Genomic DNA, 20081 nt, shown 5'->3' with positions numbered 1-20081 from the left:
CTTATAATCCCAGCTACTTGGGAGGCTGAAGCTGGGAGAATTGCTTGAACCCAGAGGCGGAGGTTGCAGTGAGCCAACATCGCACCACTACACTCCAGCCTGGACAACCTCGGCAACAGAGCAAGACTCCGTCTCAAAAAAAAAAGAATAAGTCATTTAATTCAGAATAAGATTGTTGCTTGTGTGCAAGAAAATGAAATGACTGCATTTGACTTGATAAAGAGTCAGACTTGAAACAGATGGACAACTCCATCCTTGAGGAGGCAGGTGGCCTCGAGCCCGGGGCCCAGGCAAGGCAAAAACTGAACCTGCTTCCAAATCTGGGATATGACCCCACCATAGTGGCACATCTGACTTTGCCAACCATCCCATCAACACTGCTTACAAGGCACCCTGAGAATCAGTGATAGGCCAGGCTCCCCAGCAGGGAGGGCCAGCAGCTCCAGCCTTCTTTCTCTACAGGCGAGAAAGGAGAGCTTAGTGGCCCTCTCCCCATCACACAGCCAGGGCTGCTGTCTTGGGTATGAAGGGCCCTTTCCTTCTTGTGTTCTTGTGCTTCTTTCCCCTAACTCCCAGCTCCTGTTCTTCAGGGTATCACACAGTGCCCTACGTGCCGTGTTGGGTGATAATCCTTAGCTGCAAGTGTCCTTTTAGAACCAGCTTCCTGTTGTGCTAAATGCTGAGGAAACAGGCCCTCTCCCCTTTTACACCCGAGTCAAAAAACCCCTAAAACTTGAGGCCTTTCACAACTCCTTTATGACCTTCAAAATGTCCTTTTCCTGGTCACCCCTTAAAAGTGAAAGAGTGAATCAGCGTCCTTAAAAATATTCACATAGCGTGTGATATCTTATGCTCTTAATAATAATTTTTCTTTTTTTTTTTTTTTTTTTGAGACGGAGTCTCGCTCTGTCGCCCAGGCTGGAGTACAGTGGCCAGATCTCAGCTCACTGCAAGCTCCGCCTCCCGGGTTCACGCCATTCTCCTGCCTCAGCCTCCCGAGTAGCTGGGACCACAGGCGCCGCCACCTCGCCCGGCTAATTTTTTGTGTTTTTAGTAGAGATGGGGTTTCGCCGTGTTAGCCAGGATGGTCTCGATCTCCTGACCTTGTGATCCGCCCATCTCGGCCTCCCAAAGTGCTGGGATTACAGGCTTGAGCCACCGCGCCCGGCCAATAATTTTTCATATATAAATCATGCTGCTATAAAGACACATGCACACGTATGTTTATTGCGGCACTATTCACAATAGCAAAGACTTGGAATCAACCCAGATGTCCATCAGTGACAGACTGGATTAAGAAAATGTGGCACATATACACCATGGAATACTATGCAGCCATAGAAAAGGATGAGTTTGTGTCCTTTGTAGGGACATGGATGCAGCTGGAAACCATCATTCTTAGCAAACTATCACAAGAACAGAAAACCAAACACCGCATGTTCTCACTCATAGGTGGGAACTGAACAATGAGATCACTTGGACTCGGGAAGGGGAACATCACACACCGGGGCCTATCATGGGGAGGGGGGAGGGGAGAGGGATTGCAATGGGAGTTATACCTGATGTAAATGACGAGTTGATGGGTGTAGCACACCAACATGGCACAAGTATACATATGTAACAAACCTACACGTTATGCACATGTACCCTAGAACTTAAAGTATAATAATAATAAAAAATTAAAAATAATAATAATAATTTTTCTTAGGGCAACATTTCCTTTTATCCCGGGGTTTATAAGTGTTCCATTTGTGTGAATGAATAATATTACACTGGACTATAATGTGCTTGGAGCCTTTAATGTTCTTGTGAGTCTGAAAGTTTCAAGAGAGATAGGAGGGATTTGGGGGGTGGCCTGTGGAAAGAAGGCGAAGGCGAAGGCTGACTCCAGTGTAGTCAGGATGAAAGAAACATTTCTCTTCTTACAGTGATCAGATGCTCAGCTACAACCTTGGCAGAAGGCTTCCAGCTGACCATGTGAGTGGGTACCTCCAGTTTAAAGTGGAGGTTACATCTTCTGTTCATGAAGGTGAGATATCAGTATATCTGTATGAATACATTGCTATAGGAAAAACTTGTTAAACATAACTCAGTTGTCAGTTTGCTTCTGAACAGAATTGAATTCATGTTCTGTTTTGAAAGTAAAATAGCTGTCAAACAATTACCTGCTGAAATTTTCTAAGCAAGTAGGAAAGCCTGTTTGCCCAGAAATGTCTCTCAGATTGATGCCTACATTTTGAAACTGGGCTGTAGAGTTTTCAGCCATACTAACATATTTAGCTCCTGTGCCAAACCGACTAGCAGTCTCCTCGTTTAGTAGTGAGTGGTGAATCTCAGCAAGTCAGTAGAAAGCCCTCAGTGGAATGACTGATTTCTTTGAACTTAATGGTGGCAAAGCAAGTAGGTCATAAAACGTTCATTTGTTATTTCTAGTTAATTTTTAGAAATGCTGTTTTCTCATACAGATGCCTCTCCAGAAGCTGTTGGCACAATACTTGGAGTCAATTCTGTGAATGGAGACTTAGGTAGCCCTTCCGATGATGAGGACATGCCAGGGAGCCATCACGACAGCCAGTTGTGCTCTAACGGGCCACTTTCTGAGGACAGCGCTGCCGATGGGGCCCCCAAACATTCATTCAGGACTAGCTCCACACTGGAAATAGACGCCGAGGAATTAACCTCCACTTCTTCAAGGACCTCACCTCCCAGAGGACGTCAGGATTCACTCAATGATTACTTAGATGCTATCGAACACAACGGCCACTCCAGGCCAGGGACAGCGACCTGCTCTGAGAGGTCCATGGGCGCCTCTCCGAAACTGAGGAGTAGTTTTCCCACCGACACAAGACTCAATGCCATGCTTCATATTGACTCAGATGAAGAAGATCACGAGTTCCAGCAAGACCTGGGTTACCCATCTTCCTTGGAGGAGGAGGGAGGCCTGATCATGTTTAGCAGGGCACCCAGAGCTGATGATGGAAGCCTGACATCTCAGACAAAGCTGGAGGACAACCCTGTTGAGAATGAGGAAGCCTCCACACACGAAGCCGCTTCCTTGGAGGATAAGCCAGAAAATCTTCCAGAGCTTGCAGAAGGCTCCTTACCTGCAGGCCCAGCCCCAGAGGAAGGTGAAGGCGGCCCAGAGTCTCAACCCAGTGCTGACCAGGCCAGTGCTGAATTGTGTGGCTCTCAAGAGGTAGATCAGCCCACAAGTGGGGCAGACACGGGGACTTCTGATGCATCAGGAGGAAGCCGAAGAGCCGTCAGTGAGACCGAGTCTCTCGATCAGGGCTCCGAGCCTTCCCAGGTGTCCTCTGAAACAGAACCCAGTGATCCTGCCAGGACAGAGAGTGTGAGCGAAGCCAGCACCAGGCCCGAGGGAGAGAGTGACCTGGAATGCGCTGACAGCTCCTGCAATGAGAGTGTGACCACGCAGCTGTCCTCTGTGGAGACGCGGTGCTCCTCTCTTGAGAGTGCGCGGTTTCCTGAAACCCCAGCCTTCTCTTCTCAGGAGGAGGAAGACGGAGCCTGTGCAGCAGAGCCCACCAGCAGCGGCCCTGCCGAAGGGTCGCAGGATTCCGTGTGCACTGCTGGTTCTTTACCTGTGGTACAGGTGCCCAGTGGGGAGGAGGAAGGGCCAGGGGCAGAATCGGCCACTGTACCTGACCAGGAGGAGCTGGGGGAGGTCTGGCAGCGGAGGGGGAGCCTGGAGGGAGCTGCAGCTGCTGCCGAGAGCCCTCCCCAAGAAGAGGGCAGTGCTGGGGAGGCCCAAGGCACCTGTGAAGGAGCAACTGCCCAGGAGGAGGGCGCTACTGGAGGTAGGATATGGACACCACTGTGGCTTTTGGCTCGAGCGTAGCTGTGCAGAGAGAAGCTCTGTAGTTTTCCCCTCAATCTAAACAAGGCCGCAGGTTGCATATTACCTGAATTCCTCACCTTGAGGTTTAGCAGGGGAAGAGAGGCACGATTGAAAACAGGGCCAGGAAGAGAAGGAAACAGGTAACAAATGTGTGGGCAGCTGAAACCCTTCCTCTAGATTAGGCCTCCTGTTTCAGAGTGGGGAGACCGAGGGACTTCATCACATAGCTAGGAAGAAGGCAGCATGATTTGCGTCCAGATGGGCTTGAGTTCAAATTCAGTGCTCTTTTAAAAAATGGCTTTTCTGCTGCTGAAGTAACAGGCCTGTTAAACAGCAGTCTTCACACTTAAATAATGGGTCTCTTTTGGAACCTGGGTCTGTAGATACACAACCACACAGGCAGGCAGCTTCAGCCTTAGTGTAATCTGCAAAGGTTATGAGAAACACCTAGTCACTCCTCCTTTCTAAAATTTCACAGTGGAAGATTAACATATGCTATGCATCAAAGGTAATATTTTTGTCTTCTACAATTTAGTAATGTCTACTAGGTTAGGTGATGCATTCTGACTTGGAGAATAAGCTGTTTTTGTATCCAAGGATACAAATTTACACCTGAAATTTGTATTACTCCCAGTGAATGTGGCTCTCTAGAATGATTACTTTAAAATGCCCTATAAGGATGCATTAAAAATCAAAGAGCAATTTCGTATGTCTGGCTGGCATAACTCAAAAATAGGAATGATTTTCTTATTCTGTAATTTATTTTTCTACCTACATGATCCCTTCTTTTCTTCCTCCTCTTTTTTTTTTTTTTTTTTTTTTTAATTTTGTTTCCTTCATTATATCGTAGCCACCATGTGACCCTGAAGCATTAGCACATGGCCAGGACAGAGGCCATTGTGGGTGAGGGATGAGGAAGTGAAGCCGCAGGAGGGGAGGGATACATGCAGAGGACAGTTCTTCAGGAAGCCTGCTTCTAAGCATTCACCTCCTATTCTCTTCTTTTGTTTCTAGGTCCTCATATGGGAAATGAGACTAAACAGAGAAAAGAAACTAACCTTGGAATTTATGTTAGGTTTTTATATAGAGTCTGTTTTGATACTGAAAGAGAAAACAATACCTGGTAACTTTCTACCTTTAATCCTAGGTTCTCAAGCCAACGGCCACCAGCCACTGCGATCACTACCTTCAGTGCGCCAGGATGTTAGCCGGTACCAGAGGGTGGACGAGGCTCTCCCACCAAGTGAGGACCTGTTAGTTCAAAGGGCCCACCTTAATCAAAGGGTGAAAGGTGACAGGCAGACCCATTCCCATGAGTCTTAAAAGATGGATATGTGGTCTTCAAGCGGAAGGAATCTGGGGGCTGCCACTTAGCATAGCAGGTGTAGTCTGGGACGTGCTAGGCTAATGACTCTTCTCTGGCACCGTTCTGCTGAAAGAAAGGGCAGCTGTAAACCCTGCGCTGCCCATGGGGTAAACACTATAATAATGGAGGTAGATCCAGATTTTTTGGGAAATTGGGTGCATAACAGAATTTTTTAAAATTATGCCTAACCACAGCATGAATGTTCTATCAGCTAATAGACAAATTGGTACACTCTCTTAGAAAAACCCCACTCTATGTAATATACTGCCTTTCTGTTCACTTACAGCGTTTAAAATCATTAAGCACAAGGTTCTGATATTTTTCCTTAGGGATATGCAGGGAAGTATTGTTAATTTCAGAAATTAGTCTACTACTTATTTGGGACATGACAGTTATCTGGGGATTTGAAAGACATTTCATTTATTTCACTTTCAGAAAACACGTAGCACTTAAAGGAGAGATGGTGGAGGATTAGGGATGCTGGGATATAGTTACATAACCTGTGTTAAAGGTATGAGTGATACCCTCAGCCAATCATAATCCAGATGAAATGAAAACTCGTATGTAAATTTCGACAGTTCTTTAAAGAGATGTAGCTCTATGAGAGCAATGCATTTTGATGAATATTGATAAAGCCTGGTAAACATTGCTTTAAAAAAAAAACACTGTAAGGTACACCCTTTTGCCTTACCCCTTTCCTTCTTGCTCCCCCCCTCCACTTACCCATCTTATATGTGATCATGACAAGAGGCTGATGCCTGGGTTCCTCTGTGTTTTAAAAATGGTGGGACATAAAGAAGAGAGGGGACGAATTTAAAGGGTTACAATTCTGAGTGGTTAGTCTGGCAAGTACCGACAAAAGAGCTGAATGGTACTGTGGAGAATTTATCCAAATATCGCCTTGATCCTTTTGAAATTATTTTGGACACAGATCTTTCCCTTGTTTGTTTATTTGGATAACTAAGGGCTGTGACTCATAGGAAACATATTTTAAGCAGTTTAAAATAAAATGGACTGAGAGATTAATTAACCTTATGTCATCTTAGGCAGGTAGAGGGGCCCAGGGACCCGAGAGGGCCACAGAAAACTTCCTTATTGATAAAACATTTGATAAACCCTTAGAGAAAAGATGAGTCAAAAAAGTAAAATGTTCCTGGAAGATATTTAGGTATAATTGGAGCAAAACAAATTCGGAACACTAGGAGAGAGTTCTGGGAGAGCTTTATTTTTATGTATATACAGATTAATAGTCATTTAGAGTTTCAGAGTGTTGGACAGTAGCATTGCAGAAGTGCATTGATAAATCACGTCTTCCTAGCCACATCCAATTGCTGTAATTTTTGCTATGTAAGTTTGGTCTCCTGATTGTATTTAATAAAGACAGATACTTTCCTGCTGAAATTATGACCACTGTTTGTGATATCTCAATGTATTGTTTAAATACTGGTGTTTGCATTACACCTGTAGATACATCTTGGGAAATTTTTTTTTTTACAATTGGCAGTTTCTTTTAATGAGTTGATGTATTTGCAAAAGTAAAGGCCACTTAGTGACTCATCATATTTAATCAGTGACTGACAAACAAGAGGAAAATTCTTAAGAAGTATTCCCTTTTATTCAGAGGTTTTCAGTGGTGGCAGGGGGTGCCACCCACTAGGCGATGTTTAGAGTTGAGGCGGGGTGGGTAGCCTTTCAGTGTAACAGTGGTTGAAGGGTGCTACTGGCATTTAGTGGGTGGAGGCCAGTGTATCAAACATCCTGCAATGGTGAGACAGTTGGATACAACTAAGAAGTGTCCCACCCAAAATTCGACAGTGTGCCCTCTAAGAAACACTTCTCTGTGCTAATTTATTTAATGCTTGATAAATAACATTGTTTTTGTAAAATATAAACAGAATTTTTATATTTTAAAAACTCAGAAGTAGCCGGGCGCGGTGGCTCAAGCCTGTAATCCCAGCACTTTGGGAGGCCGAGATGGGTGGATCACGAGGTCAGGAGATCGCGACCATCCTGGCTAACACGGTGAAACCCCGTCTTTACTAAAAATACAAAAAAACTAGCCGGGCGAGGTGGCGGGCGCCTGTAGTCCCAGCTACTCGGGAGGCTGAGGCAGGAGAATGGCGTGAACCCGGGAGGCAGAGCTTGCAGTGAGCTGAGATCCGGCCACTACACTCCAGCCTGGGCGACAGAGCGAGACTCCGTCTCAAAAAAAAAAAAAAAAAAAAAAAAAAAAACTCAGAAGTAAAGATGCCTCCCTCTAAAAATATTAGTTATACACACACACACACACACACACACACACACACACACTCAGACACTCGTGTTATAGGACCAAGCAACTTGCACATTTGGGGATGTGTCTTCTCATGGCTAGATTGTGGATTGTGGTCTGAACATACCTGACTGCTGTTCAGCTCTGTCAACCATTCCCATGTGTGTCTCGTCCTTGTGACAGTGGTAATCGCTTGGCTGCCCTTGCTACTTGTCTGTCCTCACCTCAGCTAGGTCCCTGCCCTCCTTTTCTAACTGGACAACTCTGCTACTACCTCTGGCCATACATCTGACTTACAGCTGTGGCATCTACACTGTGGTGTCTTGTGGCTTCTGAGGCTCAGCTAGGGGTGTCGGCTGGATCGTGCAGACAGGCCCATCTCTTAAATGACCTGGCTGAATTTTAAGGCTAACAGTTGTGATTTTTAACACTGTCAGTTATTATAAGTTCATTTTTGTGGTGATTTACACTTTACAAAGCACGCTTTTGCATGCTTTCCTTTATTTTTTGTTCTTTCAATAATTTTGCGAGGTAGGTGAACAGGTCTTGTCTGTAATTTATAGGTTGTTGCATAGAAGTCAGCTAATCTGATTCTTTTATTTTATAGTTGCAGAAACTGAAGCCCAGATCAATTAAGTAATTTGTTTAAGATTTCATGCAAGTAAAAGTTGAGACAGAGTCTCAGATATTCCCTCTCCTCTAACAGGTATTCTGATCTGCGATTGGAGGGGAAGGGCCTATTGTGTGGGTAGATGAATGTAAATCCTGAAGGTCTGGTTTGAGGCAGAGGGTGGCTTACATGGTGATATGTTATTTATTGGGCACCACCAATGCCTCACATCAGAGGGTTTGGGGGTTTCTCTGAAACTTCAATATATTGCAGTGCTTTGAGGTCAGACCCACCAGAAGACTCAAAAAGTGCTCAGCTTTCTCTTCCTCTGGGATAGAGTTATGCAAAGAGGCCCTCCTCAAGGAGGCCCCTCACCTAGTAGGAAAGTGGCTGCAGTGGTTTGAGCCAACATGTTGTGGTCCAGATAGATGTGTTGTAGTCAGCATCTGTATTAGACCCAGCAGCACCTTTCCTCTCTGTGCAGGTCACTTTCTTTCTACCCTAGGGACAAGCTCCTGAAGCAGTGTAGTTTGAGCTTTGGTGGCCGCCATTCTTGATTCTTTTTTTTTCCTTGCTCTGTCACCCAGGCTAGAGCACAGTGGCATGATCATGGTGCACTGCAGCCTCAAACTCATGGGCTCAAGTGAAGCTCCTGCCTGGGCCTCCTGAGTAGCTGGACTATAGGCGAGCATGATCATGCCTGGCTGGTTTTTTTATGTTTTTATTTTTTGTAGAGAGAGGGGTCTCACTATGTTGCCAGGGCTGGCCTTGAGCTCCTGGCCTCAAGCAATCCTCCCACCTTGGCCTCCCAAAGTGCTGGGATTATAGGTGTGAGCCACTGTGCCTGGGCTTGATTCTTTTTTTCTTTTTCTTTATCATTATTATTGTTGTTCTTGTTATTTTAGCTCCTTTTCATCATATTTTCAGGGATTTATTTGTTTGCTTTCTTCTTTTTCCATTCTTATTTCTCCCATCTCAAGAAGGGAAACAGATCTTGGACTTAGTACTAAGACTGATCAGCAGTGACGGTGATCTACCAATTGGTTCTCAAAATCTTACTCTTGCCTTAGGCCACACAGAGTGCACTGTGGCCTTGTGGCTTGTGTAGCTCCAGCTCTGGTTAAGAGATATTCTAATGATTCGTAAAAAATGAGAAAGTTCCAGGCCTTGGAGGCAGCATGACACTGTTGAGAGCCTCCCAGGGAAGTAGCTTGGACTCAGTTATGCACAGAATGCCTTAAGAATTTGCTGTATCTTCTCATTCTGATGTTACTGATGGTCCTGGCAGCTAGAGCTAGTTCAGGGCTGAAGCCCTGTAGAATATTATTGGCATGACAAATGTTGGTCTTTTTAGCATTAAGATGAGTGAAAAAAGAATCACCAGCCCAGCCCTTCTGAAAAACTATTTTCTTTTTCTCTTATTGATTCCAATGTAATTGTGACTTAACCCATTGCTGCACTGGAGACAATATGGAATTGTTGTATAAATGTTTTTCCCCCAAAATGGTAGATTTTGTAGGAATAGGACTAGAATCAGGATGAACAGTCTGGGTTAGTGGACTCTGATAGGATCCAAGATGTTGCATATTGTTAGGACTAGTCTATTACTTACGTGAGGGGTTCAAATGGGTAGTTCTGGACAACTATAGGGGAACATTTATCATTTTTGTGTGGTTGTACACTTTCATTATTAAAGTGTTTTTTTAAATGAAGGCCTAAGACCATGCAGTGAATCTGAAAAGTATAATTAATCTAAACTTAGAGTTTCTACTATGTTTAGGGTTAGGGGCTCTTATTCTCTAAGCTTACAACTTTGTTTTGAGAAAAAAAAATGGATACTTTCAATCTAAAAAGCTACCTTATTAAAAATTGAAGATTAAAGTGCCGAATATGCAACTACTTGACTTTTTAAAAAACTTTTTGTTCAAATAAAATAGCAGAAAAGAGCACATACGGCCTGCTGAATTCTTTCCACTAAACACACATGGCAGCCCACACCATCAGCACTCTAGAAGTCCCCTTTGTACCCCGTTTCAATCACTGTCCGCCACTCTGTATGGGGAAATGGGCCTACCGTTCTGATTCCTAAAGTCACAGATAAGTTTAGCCTACTTTTATACTTTATACAAATGGAATTTTACTTCCTTGAGTGTTCAAATAAGAAAAAAATAATCTTTTAAACACTGTCATCTGTCATTTATCACAAAGCTTATAATTTTCCTTGAAAGTACCTTTAGTTCATTAGAACTTAATCATCTCGTCATTTTGGTGATGATACCTGTGGTTATTGCGGTTTTTTATAGTGGATTTATACATTTACTTCACAACATTCAGGGGCTTGATTTTACTAAATCCGGTGATAACCAATTCAAAACCCTGCCCATAGCCCACCCCCTCCCCACCTCTAATATGTTGTAATTCATGCCGTTTAGTTGTTGACTTTCCAATATCAGCATCTGCTGAGATGTATTCACAGCTCATGTGATTATGAGCCAAGTGGTGCGGTGGAGACCGAGGTCTGGTTTGAAGGGAGTGGGAAAGGCTGATGAGATGAGCCGAGGGATCATAGGAACAATCCTACCCCCTTCCCGCATATGTTGATTTTAAAAACTGAAACTCTAACGACCTTACCTCTTCTACCTGCCTCTGTTCCCTGCTGAGGAGACCAGTGCTGTGACAGCAGCCTTGGAGTAGTTTTATCCACTTTCTAATTCTCCGACTTTCCTTTAGTGTCCAGCCACTTAAAAGGGCCTATTTATATTTAAGTCTTAGGGTGTCTAAGAGTCCACTTGCTCCTGGATTTTAGGCTGAGGTTTAGGTTTTGTTTGTTTGTTTGTTTTTTGTTTGTTCGTTTTTGAGATGGAATCCAACTCTGTTACCTAGGCTGGAGTGCAGTGGCATGATCTCAGCTCACTGTAGCCTCTACCTCCTGGGTTCGAGTGATTCTCCTGTCTCAGCCTCCTGAGTAGCTGGGATTATAGGCGTGCACCACCACCCCCAGCTGAATTTTGTACTTTTAGTAGAGACAGGGTTTCGCCACGTTGGCCAATCTGGTCTCAAACTCCTGCCCTCGGTGATCCGCACGCCTTGACTTCCCAAAGTGCTGGGATTACAGGTGTGAGCCACCATGCCCAGCCACTGAGGTTAAGTTTCTAGTGAGCCTCCATTTCATGGTCTCTGAGAAATCTGGCATTTGCTTCGTGGGTTTGTCCAGCAAATTAGCTACCGTTTTAAGTTATTATTCATTTATGTCAGTGCTGCTCAAAGTTTAGTGTGTCTAGGAATAAGCTGAGAAGGTTGTTAAAAATGCAGATAACTGAGCTGTAGCTTCGGATAGTCCGATTCTGAAGACCTGGGGCACATCATAGAAATCTGCATTTTTATTGATCCTCAAAGTGATTCTGGCACATGTTGTCAGAGTCCCACCAGCCTTGAGAAACATTTCTCTAGGTAATAGTTTTCAAACCTTATTATTGTCATGAAGTTATTTATGCAAATGAAATATTATGTGGAACACCAGTATACACAACAATAACATTGGAGCTGTTGTGGCTAAAATAGGATTGGCAGATGTTAGTGGAGCCCTGTCCCTCGGGGACTCAAAGCTCCTGGCCCTTAAGGCTAACCTAGACATAAAATGTTGCTAAGTTCTTGCTGAACCTAATATAATAAAATGGGTGTCATTTTATAGATTCATAGAATACTAGAACTGGAAGGGACCTTTGCAGTTGATTGTGTCCTCTAATTTTTCAAAACTGTGATTCATAGAGGTGAAGTGACTTTTTTTAAGGTCTTGTAGTGAAAGTGTGACAAGCCACAGCCAGATATCAGGCCTTCTGTCTCCCAGTTCAGTGCAGAACAGACACAGACAGACACACATACCCTAACCCCCGCAAACATTGCTCTCATTTTCACTGCACCCTCATTATATAACCTATTTGACAATGTAGCAAGACAAGGAAGTAAATGTTAAGTCCCCAGTCTTCTAACTGCCTATCTCATTTTAGCATTGTCTATCTGAAAGAAACTTTGATGCTATGAAATGAGTTTTCATATGCTTTCTTATACCAAAAACAAACCAGGCCCGATATAAAGACATATAAGATGTTGGAGCAGTTGTACTCAACGAAGTAACTGTGATAGGTACAACAGAGAGCTAACCTTACTGCAGGCACCTCTGCTACCTTTGCCTGGGTAGAATGATATCAACAGTGTGGGTAGAAGTGGATACGTAGTTCATGGATAAACCAATAGCATAACAGCCCTTCCTGATTTCAGAGTCAAGCATTCACTTGAAATCGGCACTATATAATTTGTCTTTATGGGGACTTGAGTAATTACATCAGTGTGAAGATACAATATTTGATAGGGATAATTTTAATATGCATTCAGTGTTCCATGACCTTAGAAAGCAAATTTTTGGTCCTTGTTTTCTTGTTCTCCCCATTGCACATTGAAAGGTCTTTATTGAACTATAAATTAAGGTGATTACTGGCCTTTGTGGAAGGTGAATACAAGAATCATTCTTTTTTGTGGCTTTGTGTCATTTAAAATTTTTTTTTCATTTATTACATGCTATGTGCAAGACACATTTATTTGGCTGTTCTCTCTTCCACCTCGCCATTTTGCTACACATAGACCTCAAGCAAGCCACAGTCATACCTCACTTGGTAAATTCCTACTTTGTTAGTTCCAGGAAAAAATTCCATCTTTGAGAATTTTTTTTTCACTGTTTTTGTCAGAAAACGGAAAGTATGCAACAATGTGTTTTCTTTTCTGCCATAACTGCCAGAAAATTGAGAGCCAAATTTTAGTAATAATCTAATCTTGGGAGTTTGGCAGCATCTCCTCTCTCTGTTTCCTTTAGTTTGTCTAGTTGGTCTCTTATTTTTTTTATCCTGAATTGACCTATTCTACATTTTTTAAATTGGGGCTCCTGTAAACATTCTTTGGAGAAGGATTGGTCATTTCTTTTCATGTGCATTTGATTTGATGTCTATGTGCCTGAATTACCCTGACTCTAATGAGAAAGGAATGAGATAGGGGTAATTGGTTCCCAGAATCTTTGAGATGGAAAAGCATGCAAGGAGCAGAGCAAAACAGTGAAATACATCAAAGTGTTTTGAAAAATGGTTCCTGAAGATGCTTTAATGTACTTGCTATTTGTGAGCATATCAACAGGCTGAGCATGAGGTCTTTTGAAAATGTCTTATTGATGGGACTGTAGTGCCCAAAGAATTCAGATTTGGCAGGCCGTTTCATGGAAGAGTCTGTGTTACCTTGGAGCGTGAATGGCATTGAGTTGTTTATTGTCTGTGTGGTGCTTTTGTTCAGCCCAATTCCTCTTTCTTTTGCCATTTGTCATACATTACAATGTGCTTAGATCAACAAAAGATGTCTTTCTGCTCCCAGCTGAGGCGACGGCCTTCGGCGATGGTCTGGTGCAGGCTGATCTCTACTATGCAGGTCTTTCCAACCCTCCTAAGGACGCTGTTGGTAAACTTGCCCTCTTCCCTTACAGAGCAAATGCCGTAGGTGGTCAGGAGAAAATATGCCCTTCTCCTGGTCTCCAGGATTAACCCCACTGTGTCTGTTGATAAGCATGGGATCACATGGACAGTTTTGAGATAATTGAATGTGTCAGGAGAAAAATGCTTATTAATTTCAAGAAATAACTTACACAAAAATATAAATGCATAAAGAACTTTCCTGGTTAAGGAATAGATTTCTGCTGTTTTCACGTTTCCTGTGTAAATTACCCTTCCCACGTGTAATAGGTTTCAAAATTTTGCCTTTTGAAAAGATCAGCTCGTGCTCTGTGGATTTTAGTAGTGGAATGGCCTTTTAGAGAGTCACAAAGGTGGGGTGTCTGACTCTGAAGACCAGTCTGCCTTCTGAACATTCACTTGTGTATTTCTCTAGAAAGATTTAACACACTTAAAAATAAAATTAATCTGTTAAAATGTTATGTTTATTTGAAGTTGGAAGGCAAGAAATTGTCCTTGCTCTGAAAATGTAGCCTTCTTTGGAAAAGTGCAAATAGAAGTTTGTAGATAATGATACTGTTTCATCACTAGGCGAGCATAGTTATTTTAGTTATTTTTTCCTGAGGACTAAATTTACTACAATTGTGCATGAATATGCATGTGGAAGTTTCCAGCTATGAGGTTTTCGTTGAAGCTAGAAAAGACATGGAGAAATCAGGTTTTTTTGGTGAAAATAAACATCAATACCCATTTTGATGTGAATATCTAAAGTGAAATGAAACCAACTACATGTATTTTTTAAATGCTGAGGCTCATATGTGAAGGGTGAGCATAGTGGGCAAATTTGGAATGATTCTCTACATTTAAAGATTATTTAAGGTACTGGTATTATACACACAGGATAATACCAGCTTAATAATCAGTCACAACAGATTCTGGAATGGACTGGGGAGAACTATGGGATAGTGCGGTGAGATGTATGTTATTAGTCTCAGATTATAGCATGTCAGAGAAAGAAAACATATGCCGAACTTAATGAACCCCATTAATGGTCTCAGCTCCTCCTCCTAATTCCTTTCGGTGCCTCACTGCTATTTAGACTGGGAGGCACGCATTGACAGCCATGGCAGGATCTTCTACGTGGATCACGTAAACAGAACCACAACGTGGCAGCGACCGACAGCTCCCCCAGCCCCGCAGGTGCTGCAGAGATCTAACTCCATACAGCAAATGGAGCAGCTGAACCGGCGGTGAGGATGAGCATTATGCTGTGACTGTTGTATTTTGTGGTTGGGCTAATTTTTACCTGGCACAAAGTAGAAGACATGGTTGTCTCTTTGATCTTTGGGTGTCCTGTCATTAAAGTGTAGCTGTTACCTCTTTTGATTCCCAGACTTCAATTGGACTTCTCTTGATTAAAAAAAAATAATAATACCCACATATATACTTGTTTGGAAACTAGAGAACAAATAAATAAATATGACCTCTTTTGTCAACCCAAGCCTTGATTTTTAGTAAAGCAGAACATATGTATTTGCTATTTAAAGCCAAACATCTTTTCTAGTCTCTAGAATCTTTATTTGTGGCTTCTCATTATTATCAACCTAAGCTTTTTAGATGAGTTATTCTTTTTCAAGAATTAACTGCTACGGAACATAAAGATTTTTTTCCCTTTAACAATATAGGAATTTACTTTTCTTTGGTTAAGGGCCACAGAATTTTTTTAGTGTTATTAATTTGCCAGGAAAATGTTCCCCAAATAATGGACAGAAGAAATTTAATGCAGTGTAATTTAAACAGCAGATGGCCAAGAAGTCCAGGGAATGGGGGTTAGAGGAGGAAATAGTTGAAGCCGAGAAGATAGTGAAAAATGCTAGACTCTTGGGGAGCAGTTGAGTCCCATCTTTTGAAGGCTGCTGGAATGTAACTCTAGGCTCATGATTTTAGATATCAGAGTATCCGCAGAACCATGACCAATGAGAGGCCTGAGGAAAATACCAATGCTATCGATGGGGCAGGGGAGGAAGCTGACTTTCACCAAGCCAGTGCAGGTAAGAGCTTTGGGCTTTGTTTTTGTAATTTCATAAAAGTCAAAAAAGAAACAAATAAGGATTCCCAACAGATGAGGCTTTTCTTTTGGAGAACTTTTTCTCTTCAGTAAGATATGGTAATCCAACTCAAAAAACAGAATTCACCAGAAACCTCTTCTAATCCTCAACTTTTAGTTAATATTAAGAAAGAAATCACAAAACCCAAGTAGAATATAAATTACTTTAATTTCTTGATCTGTGGGATATTGGAAAAAGAATCAGATCATTTAAAACACATAAGAATGCATTAAAATGTTAATAGTGACTAGAAGTATTACTTAACTGAATTTTAGTGTAATTAAGAACAGTCATGTTTTAGGTATGAATTTGCGGCAAAGAAAAAAGCATTGGGGGATTAAAATGATAGCACATGATGTAGGTATCCTATGGTTCTTTTAAAATACAGACTGAAGTGAGTAGATAGTTTTCACATCATAGAAAGATTTCCTTGACAGCCTCTGTGGTCTGCCCTGTCTAGATTTCCGACGGGAGAACATCCTGCCTCATTCTACCTCCAGATCCAGGCTCACGTTGCTGTTACAGTCTCCCCCCGTGAAGTTCCTCATCAGCCCAGAGTTCTTCACCGTGCTGCATTCTAACCCTGTAAGTAGCAAATCTGAAAGAGTGTGAAGGAAAACAACAGGCCAAAGAAAATGATCCTTGTTTTTGTAGTAATAGCAGGAATGATAATGGCGAATGTTTCCAGAGCACTTAGTGTGTTCCGAGTTCTATGTTGAGCACTGAACACTTTAACCTGTTTAGTCCAAAGAAACCATTTGAGTTCACTGGGCTGCTGTAACAAAGCACTGTAAGCTGGGTGACCTGTCAGCAACAGAAATTTATTTCTCATGGTTCTAGAGCTATGAAGGCCAAGATTGAGGCACTAGCAGGTATGGTGTCTGATGACAGTCCATTTCCTTGTGTGTAGATAGCCATCTTCTCCCTCCATCTTCGTATGGTCTATGGGCTGAGGGCTCTCTCTCAGCCTTCTTTTATAAGGGTATTAATTCCTAATTACCTGTTAGGTCACCTCCTGCCCCCACCTTCTAATACTGTTATATTGGTGATTAGGTTTCAACCTACGAACTTTGGGGGACACAAACATCAGACCCATAACAGGAGGATTTAAAGGATTATTCCATGAGTCTCTGAGGGCTGAGGGAGTGGCTTGCTGAAGATAATAATTAAAGGAAGGTCATCTTAACTGCACATGAAGTGATTTAGAATGAGGAGAACATTGACCATAGAAGTCTAGCTGGATATAATCCATTCATCATGGCATGTGTTGTTAGGAGCCTGGACTAGGATATAAGAAAATAGAGAAAAAGGATTCAGCATGAGAGGAATCGCAGGCAGGGAGTTGGCAAGATTTGGTGGATAAATAGGTAGAATAGAAACTGAAGAAGTTGACCTTGAGTATTAATAATAATAATAATACATAAATAATGAATAATACATAATTAATAATACTGGGAAAATGTGGATGAGGGACTTGTTAAAGGAATTGAAGGAGAACATATTGAATTTAACAAGACATATCATACACTTTCAGAAAAACAGAGTAGATCATAGAGAAAAATAAAAGTCAATAGAATCCTATCACCAGGAGTTGGTGGTGAGGTAATTAGTATATATTAATACATATTTATTTATGTTAATATTTTTCTGCCTTCTTCAGCTTTGCTTTACAAGTATAAACATCTGCCTGGCTTTCCTCATCATTGTCTCCTGGTTTACAGATTTAGCTTGGAGCAGAGAAGACTTGGGAGGAGAGTAAGCAACGAATAACATGCTACCTATCCTCGTATATTATGCGAGAGGGGTTAGATTTACTGAGCACTCAGCTTAGCAAGTTTGTTGATGATTATGTACTAGGCACTGAGCTAAGACCTAGGGATACAGAGATGACAGCAACTGTGGGCCCTGGCATCCCAGACTTGAGAGTAATTATAATGTCATAACCAGAATTACAAGTGCAATAATGGATGGCTATAGAAGATACACTGCTGGAGTGGACGATTAACTCTAAAGGGAAGGCACATGGAAGGAGCCATAGACAGGTTTGTATTTGAGATGAGTTTTAAAGATTGATTAGGAGCTTGCCCCAGAAACAAGATGGGCAGGAGTACTCTAGGTAGAAGGAGCATCATTTGCAAAACAATCGATTCATGAAGCTGCAAGTCTGTCTTGATCATTACTGCAGAGGTTCTAAAACTGGATTATTAGTATTGTAAGCAATTCAGTGTTGCTGGTGTATTGAGAACATAGGACACTAGTGAAAGTCAGATTTGAGCCTGGGAAGGGATACAGAAGCCAGGTTACACAAACCTAAACTCATGTATGGGACGATTCTAGGAGGTGACAGGCTTTCATGCAAGGCAGAATGGGCTAACATTTAAGCTGTCACTGTAACACAGAAAAAAATCATGCTTTAATAGGAAGAGCCTCAGACTTGGAGTCAGATGGCACAAGCTCCCCTTTGTTTTTTGTTCATTTGTTCATGCCTTCATTTAATCAGTATTTATTAAATGCCTGTAATTTGCTTGGTACATTCTAGACTCTGGGAATGAGTGGTAAATAAGACAGTTCTAGATAACAGACTAGTGAATAAAAAAGGTAATGCAGGTACTGCAGTGTGGTGTGAGGCAACTGAAACCACACACTGGGATAGAGTTACTTGGGGATGAGGTGGAGGAGGCACTATTTTATTTTTATTTTTTTTAATCTCAAAATCTCACAAGGAGGCACTATTTTAGATCAGGTGGACAGGAAGGCCTCTCCAGTAGAGCCACATTCAAGCTGTCATAAAATGCCCAGAAGCCGCTTAGGTAAATGTCTGAGAACAGAACCTGCCTTGCCAAGGAAGTGCAGAAACTCCGGGGTAGGAATGAGTTTGCGGTGGTACGTAATACGGTCAGGGAAGCAAGCAGGGCTACAGAAGGTTGGGCTTGCATGATCTGGCAAGGCATTTGAGCTTTATTCTGAAAGAGTTTTCTATATGGGGATAATGTAGAGTTTTAAAATTTCCTTCTAGCTGTTATGCAAAGAATGGGTTTTCAAGGGCAAGATTGGCATCAGGGAGACTAAGTGAAAAAGTCCCATGGTAAGGCATGGAAGTGGCTTGGGCTAATGCAGTTAGCAGTAGGGACGGTGACAAAGTGGATGAATATTGGATATATTTTGAAGACAGAGATGACATTCTTGCTAATAGATTGGAATACGGGATAGGAGAAAAAAGACTTCAAGAAGGAGCAACTGTAGCTAGACTAATAAAGAAGAAAAGAGATAAGACTCAAATAAACACAATCAGAAATGATAAGGGACAGATTACCACTGACCCCACAGAAATACAAACAACCATGTCAGAGAATACTATAAACACCTCTATGCACATAAACTAGAAAATCTAGAAGAAATAGATAAGTTCCTGGACATATACACCCTCCCAAGACTGAACCAGGATGAGATTGAATCTGTGAATAGACCAATAATGAGTTCAGAAATTAAGGCAGCTATAAATGGTCTATCAACCAAAAAAAGCCTGGGATTAGATGGATTCATAGCTGAATACTACTAGAGATACAAAAAAGACCTGGTACCATTTCTACTGAAATGACTCCAAAAAATTGAAAAGGAGGGACTCCTCCCTAACTCATTCTGCGAGCAGCATCATCTTGATACCAAAACCTGGCAGAGATATAACAGAAAAAGAAAACTTCAGGCCAATATCCTTGGTGAGGATCGATGTAAAAATTCTCAATAAAATACTGGAATCCAGCAGCACATCAAAAAAGTTATCCACCAAGATCAAATTGACTTCATCCTCAGGATGCAAGGTTAGTACATTTACAACATACGCAAATCAATAAATGTGATTCATCACATAAACAGAACTAAAGACAGAAACCACATGATTATTTCAATAGATGCAGAAAAGGCCTTCGATAAAATTCAACATCACTTCATGTTAAAAACTCTCAATCAACTAGGTATTGAAGGAACATAACTCAAAGTAATAAGAGCCATATATGACAAACCAACAGCCAATATCATGTTGAATGGGCAAAAGCTGAAAGCATTCCCCTTGAAAGCCAGCACAAAGCAAGGAATGGCCTCTGTCACCACTCTTATTCAACATAGTATTGGAAGTTCTGGCCACGGCAATCAGGCAAGAGAAAGAAATAAAGGGTATTCAACTAGGAAGAAAGGAAATCAAATTATCTTTGTTTGCAGATGACATGATTCTAAGTCTAGAAAACCCCATAGTCTCAGCCCAAAAGATCCTTAAGCTGATAAGCAACTTCAGTCTCAGAATACGAAATCAATGTGCAAAATTGCTAGCATTCCTATACACCAACAACAGGCAATCAGAGAGCCAAATCATGAATGAACTCCCAT

The 20081-nt window shown here is 41.9% G+C and overlaps 1 protein-coding gene across 7 annotated transcripts in view; it reads left to right on the top strand.

The window, feature by feature from the left end:
• HECW2 (HECT, C2 and WW domain containing E3 ubiquitin protein ligase 2) overlaps positions 1-20081 on the top strand; it is a 388630-nt gene that overhangs the window by 265082 nt on the left and 103467 nt on the right. For all 7 annotated transcript variants that reach the window (XM_045367419.2, XM_015432516.3, XM_015432517.3 and 4 more), the window contains 6 exons: positions 1929-2029; positions 2466-3818; positions 5007-5102; positions 14693-14843; positions 15541-15644; positions 16162-16286. In XM_045367419.2, coding sequence (XP_045223354.1) covers positions 1929-2029; positions 2466-3818; positions 5007-5102; positions 14693-14843; positions 15541-15644; positions 16162-16286 — 1930 coding nt within the window. The remainder of the gene's footprint in view (positions 1-1928; positions 2030-2465; positions 3819-5006; positions 5103-14692; positions 14844-15540; positions 15645-16161; positions 16287-20081) is intronic.

This window comes from Macaca fascicularis, chromosome 12, assembly GCF_037993035.2.
Source record: "Macaca fascicularis isolate 582-1 chromosome 12, T2T-MFA8v1.1".
Lineage (NCBI taxonomy): Eukaryota > Metazoa > Chordata > Mammalia > Primates > Cercopithecidae > Macaca > Macaca fascicularis.
This window is presented reverse-complemented; position numbering and strand designations above follow the sequence as displayed.